Here is a 6168-nt window from a genome sequence, read left to right as displayed (position 1 = left end):
AATTATAAAAATATATAATATAAATATTAGATGAAAAACTTCAACTTGAAAATTTTTAAATGAAAATAAAATTAGAAAATTAAGTTTCAGTTGAAAATTAAGTACTGAAATTACTAAAACTAAAGCTGAAATAAAAGTTAATTAATATAAATAAGTAAATAAATAAATAAATATAAAAAACATACAAATATATAAAAATATAAAATAATAAAAATGGCAAAAGCAGATAGCAACTTAAAATACAATTAAAATAAAAGCTGATATAAAAAAAGCTACTTAAAAATAACTATACTGCATTAATACTATAACAGTATATAAATAACACTAGACTCTACAAGGACATTAAAAACTGAAATAACCTACATGTACATTGTGTTGAACAGCCAATGGTCTTCACAAGGAAGACAATCTACTCAAAATGCAGTAAGGTTTATTTGAGGGCTAGTTTTAGCATCTGACAGAATAATTATCTCAGTTTAAATAGTCCAGCATAAATATCTCAGTAACAATAGAAGTCAATGGAAAGTGGCCACCATGATAGAAAAACAACTGTGTGAATGATTTACTGCTTGATCTCTTCATCTGTCTGTGGGCTGTGAGTTATGTCATGTCCACATGCAGAGAGCTCCAAATGAAGGCCTACCTTTCCATTCATCAATCGAGTGTTAGTTCACCCAAAAATGAAAATTTGATGTTTATCTGTTTACCCCCAAGGCATCCAAGATGTAGATGACTTTGTTTTTTCAGTAGAACACAAACGAAGATTTTTAACTCAAACCGTTGCAGTCTGTCAGTCATATATATATTGCATATATTGCAGTCAGTCAATGGGCTCCACGGCTTTGACTGAACAGTATTTATATAATTTTTTACCTCTGATCCACCGCAATATCCAACTGTCCTGAGCATGTTCACAACATCTGGCGCGTGACACGTGTACGTGCTCTGGCATAGTAGACATAGATATATATATATATAAGTAGATGACTCATTAGTGACTGTTTCTATGGGCCGTGATACGTTCCAAAATGGCGGACGCGTCAACGTATCTGGAGCGGTCGAATAGGGCATCTATACATATCTATGATAGTAGACACATGTGCGGAAGTGATCTGTTGCGCGTATACGTCACTCATTATTTACACAGTGCAGAGATTGCGGACGTGTTCACTGGCACTGCGATGATCTAAAGATATTTAGAAGTACAGGTCATCACAATGGAAGACGATTTTGATATATCATCAGACAACGTGGAATTTTTTGCCCGACCGTATTTATTTGACGTCACGCGCCGGATGTTGTGAACGTGCTCAGGACAGTTGAATATTGCGGTATTGCGGTAAAAAATGATATAAATACTCTTCAGTTTCTTGCACAGACCGATCGTTTCGTGTCTTAAGACCTCAGTGTATCGTCACAAGCCGCAGGGTTTAATTTGGTTTTGTCAGTGTATGTTTTTTTTACTCTCAAAGCCGTGGAGCCTATTGATTGCCATTATATGACTGACAAACTGCAACGGTTTGAGTTAAAAATCTTTGTTTGTGTTCTACTGAAGAAACAAAGTCATCTACATCTTGGATGCCTTGGGGGTAAGCAGATAAACATCCAATTTTCATTTTTGGGTGAACTATCCCTTTAAGCGTATCATTGCTTGTCCTTAATCATAAACACAATCCTCCTACCACTAAAAGAAAGAATACAAATACATGCTTTATTATGGAAGCACATTTCTGCCAAGGAATAAAAAACAAAAAGGTGACTTTTTATCTCACAATTCAGACTTTTTGTTTCTTGTAGAATGGCAAGATATGAATTCAGAATTGCAAGATATAACTTGCAAGATATGAAAAAGTCAATAGCGAAATATAAACTCAGAAATTTGAGATATAAACTCAGAATTCTGAATTTTTCCCTTGCAATTCTGAGTTTATATCTTGGATTTTTTTTTTTTTTTGCCATGGAATAAAAAAAAAGTGACATTTTATCACACATTTCTGTTTTTTTTCTATATCGCAATTCAGAGTTCATTATCTCAGAATTTTGATTTCATATCTCTTTATATTTTTTCTCAGAATTCTGAGAAAAAGTCAGAATTGTGATATATAAACTAAATTGTGAGGGGAAAAAGTGAGAATTGTGAGATTTAAAAAATGGCAATTACGTTTTTTATTCTGTGACAGAAACTGGTTTCCATACTTTATACATCAGGCAGTATATGTAGTTATATTTATGTGTTTAATAATCTCTAAAAAATAGCACATCTGCTCCTGCAGAGTTACTTATTTGATGTAATGCTTTTCATTTTGCATAAATCATGTTCAGACAACAGCACTACATATGAGGGTCAGACTTGTAATGTTAAATATATTGATTTACACTACCGGTCAAAAGTTTGGGATCAGAACGATTTTTAATGTTTTTTACAGGAGATTCTTATGCTCATCAAGGCTGCATTTATTTGATCAAAAATACAGGAAAAAATTTAATATTGTGAAATATTATTATGATGTAAAATAACATTTTTCTATTTTGATATACATTAAAATCTAATGTATTCTTGTTATCAAAGCATCATTACTCCAGTTTTCATTATATTTTGAATAAATGCTGTTCTTTTTAACTTTTTATTCATCAAAGAATCCTGAAAAAAGTATCGCAGTTTCCAAAAAAATATTTGTCAGCACAACTGTTGCCAACATTGATAATTCTAATAATAAATCAGCATATTAGAATGATTTCTGAAGGATCATGTGACACTTTATACTGGAGTAATGGCTGATGGGAATTCAGCTTTGCATCACAGAAATAAATTATATTTTAAAGGATATTAAAATAGAAACCATTATATTATATTGTAATAACATTTTGCAAGATTACTGTTTTTTTTCTGTATTTTTTATCAAATAAATGCAGCCTTGATGAGCATAAGAGACTTCTTTAAAAAAACATCCCAAACTTTTGACCAGTAGTGTATATGTTACATTGCAGTGTTCATATTACAATATAATGAGTAAATTACATTTGCCTGTTAAATTAGACTTTGTGAACATAATCATTTTTATAACTAACGATATTTTCATGTAAAATAACATGGACACTGTAATGTGAAGTGTCACCACCACTTGCACATGCAATTGACATGTTCAACAGTAAGAACTTAGTAAATAAGGACCAAACACCCCCATCAGTAGGACAGAAAAGCAGAGAAAATCTGCAGTATGATTTCGGATGATTTAAGACAGAGACGTGAGAAAGACAGGCTGTGTCTCAGGACCTAGTGAGCAGCCCAGCTAGACTGCATTTTTGGGAATCGTGGACACATTTGAACAATCAAATCAAACCTCAGCGGCATTCAAATTTTCAGTAACAGGCATCATTTTAGTGCTTGATTCAAATGTTCCTGTGTTGCTGCCAAAAATGTTGTCTACATAGGCAGCTCACTAGGATTTGTGACAAGCCAGAGTTAATTAAAGGGTAAGAAACAGAAAGCGAGAGATTAAATGGCACTGAATGGAGTGTTTTGGGAATTCGGGGTTCCTTAATGCACAATGAATCTGCAGTATTCATTTGAAATGTATTATTTTACTTTATTTTATCTCACAAAGCGCACAGGTGAGTTCTTTTGAATGCCTTTCCACTGAGTCAGTCTACCTTAAAGTGAATAAGCGATTCTGTTCGTTTGTTCAATGTGATTGGGTGGCCTTTTGTTGACTGGTTGAACTAAATGATCATAATCATCATAAAAATCAATAACTTAGCATTTGATCATAGTTTGGGCTCCCATTTGATTAATTACTCATTTAAAACTAAAACCACCAACCAGGAAGGTTTAAAAGTTTAAACCTCCCCAGAATTCTATTCTATTCTATTCTATTCTATTCTATTCATTGCCTCTAAATGTTATTTGGATACAGAATTTAAACTCATTGTTCCTTTCATACATTCTCCAGGATTAGTACACAATACAAACACACACAGATATTCACACCCTACACCCACTGTGCAAATTTCAGGTGCAATCTTTTTCGGTTTTTGAGTTCTAGACATCAGTGTGTGTTACAAAGAGATCGGTGTGTGAGTGATTTGAGATGAGGAGGTTTCCTAAGTGTGGAATGGTCTTTATTTACCATAGATATCTGCTGATTCCTGGCCTTCATCAGAGAACGAGAAACACCAGAGAGAAGGAGAAAAGAATCACACTAATCATAACGATGCTCATGGGTTATTAAAACATCTATTTGCTATTGAATGTCAGATTGTCTATCATATTTTCGTTTCATATTTGGGTCAGCAGAAAAGAGCGTTCACATAAAATGACATCTGCTAACAGCTGTACACATATTTACAGACAATAAATGTGAGCTAGTATTTTGTTACGTGTTTGTCTATGTAGCTTAGTAATTTGTGTTCTGTACTCTCTAGAACAAGAAAACCAGCATCCTTGAAACCCCTTTGAAACAGTACTACAGGCACACACTTTAGACAAGAACAGGCTGTTTGTCAAAAGGGGACGTGTGAATAGAAGCTGAGGCAAATGCTTATTGAATGTTTAGAAATCTTCATCAAAGAACAGGACAACTTTCTGTTATTTTTACTCCTTTCTTGTGTCCTCTCAAACTGATGAAGGTCCCCAGAATCAACCAGGAACATTTACAAACTTAACAAATGCAACGTAAACCTAAAAAGTAAAAGTAAACCTAGCTAATAATTTCAAATTACTGAATTTGAGGATCTATTAGATCTGCAAAATATAATGTAATACAAATTGCGTCTAAGTATCCAAGTCTGATGCTGAAAAAAAACAAAACTATTTTTTAAAATAAATAAATAAAATGATATCAATATATGTAAAAAATATGTGTTGCTGTATTAAAAAAAAATTGTTGTAGTTCGAAATTTCAGACTTGGTGTGAATGCATGCAATTGTTAAAAAAAAATTTAAAAAATTATTAGCATAACCGAATGAGGTGCATTTAATTCATAATGTTTTCTGAATAATAAAATATACATAATAATTTATTAATTGTATAAATTAAATCAATAAATATTTTTGATCTGAAAGAATTTAGAAGAAACAGAACGTTCAGAACTGGTACAAATGCATGCAATTGTTAAAAAAATAATTTTATTGGTATAACCTAATATGGTGAGTTTAATTCATAATATTTTATAAATAATAAACAATGCATAATAATTTTATAAATGTGTAAATTAAATAAATACATATTTTTGATCTGAATAAATACATTTAGGAAAAACAAAACATTCAGACTTGGTACAAATGCATGCAATTAAAATAATTTTATTTGTGTAACCTAATGTGGTGGGTTTAATTCGTAAAATATTATGAATAATAAAAATGCATAATTATTTAATATATGTGCAAATTAAAACAAAAAATACAAACAAACAAACAAACAAATAAATAATAATTTTATATTATTTTATATTTTATATTAAATTAAACATTTAATTTTAAAATCTTTCCATGCATTTTCTTTGTCTTGAAAATTCAATCTCGGTGTGAATAGGCCTTACGCCTGTAATATATCATATTGATTGGTAGCTATTTACAGCGATGTACATTGCATAGCAATATTTTTTTTCTCATGCATATTCAATCAGTTGTGAGTGATGGAGGGTATCACGATTGGTCACAGTGGTCCAACCATGTGAAAAAAAAACAAAAAAAACAGAACAGATGAATCAAAATACTGAATTTGGCCAAACTTTAACACAGTAGGTAGGCCTCAGTATATAAAAGACATGCATGTGGACAGTCTTTAATTAGCTAGCAGTAGTGTGGACACAGCTGAGAGGCTGCTGAATCAGAATAAACAGGTGACAGATGACCGCAGGCGCACTAATCGATAGCGCTGAGAGAATTAGGAGAGTTGTACTCACTGCCTCCACCTCGGTCGGGTCGTACCACACGTTGATGTAGGGGTGCTGCAGGGCCTCGTCCACTGAGATCCGCTTAGCGGGATCAATGATCAACATCTTAGACAGCAGGTCTCTGGCCTGACTAGCTGTAAAACACACCACACCAGAGCTTAAAAATTTTTGCATCAGCTAAATGGAGGCATTTTACAGAATTGTATCATTTTTATAAAGGCTAATTAAAATTATTATATTTATTAAACGTTATAAAATTATTCAACTCTAACT

The 6168-nt window shown here is 32.3% G+C and overlaps 1 protein-coding gene across 1 annotated transcript in view; it reads right to left on the bottom strand.

Moving 5' to 3' along the window:
- Positions 1-6168, bottom strand: part of LOC107701924 (mitogen-activated protein kinase 10-like) — an 81959-nt gene that overhangs the window by 19477 nt on the left and 56314 nt on the right. Inside the window, exons 10-12 of the mRNA XM_016504078.1 lie at positions 5905-6029; positions 4128-4151; positions 644-659 (exon numbers count right to left, since the gene is read on the bottom strand). Coding sequence (XP_016359564.1) covers positions 644-659; positions 4128-4151; positions 5905-6029 — 165 coding nt within the window. The remainder of the gene's footprint in view (positions 1-643; positions 660-4127; positions 4152-5904; positions 6030-6168) is intronic.

This window comes from Sinocyclocheilus anshuiensis, unplaced genomic scaffold (assembly GCF_001515605.1).
Source record: "Sinocyclocheilus anshuiensis isolate Anshui unplaced genomic scaffold, SAMN03320099.WGS_v1.1 scaffold1184, whole genome shotgun sequence".
Classification (NCBI taxonomy): domain Eukaryota; kingdom Metazoa; phylum Chordata; class Actinopteri; order Cypriniformes; family Cyprinidae; genus Sinocyclocheilus; species Sinocyclocheilus anshuiensis.
The sequence above is the reverse complement of the archived record's forward strand: the minus strand, read 5'-3'. Positions and strand labels throughout refer to the sequence as shown.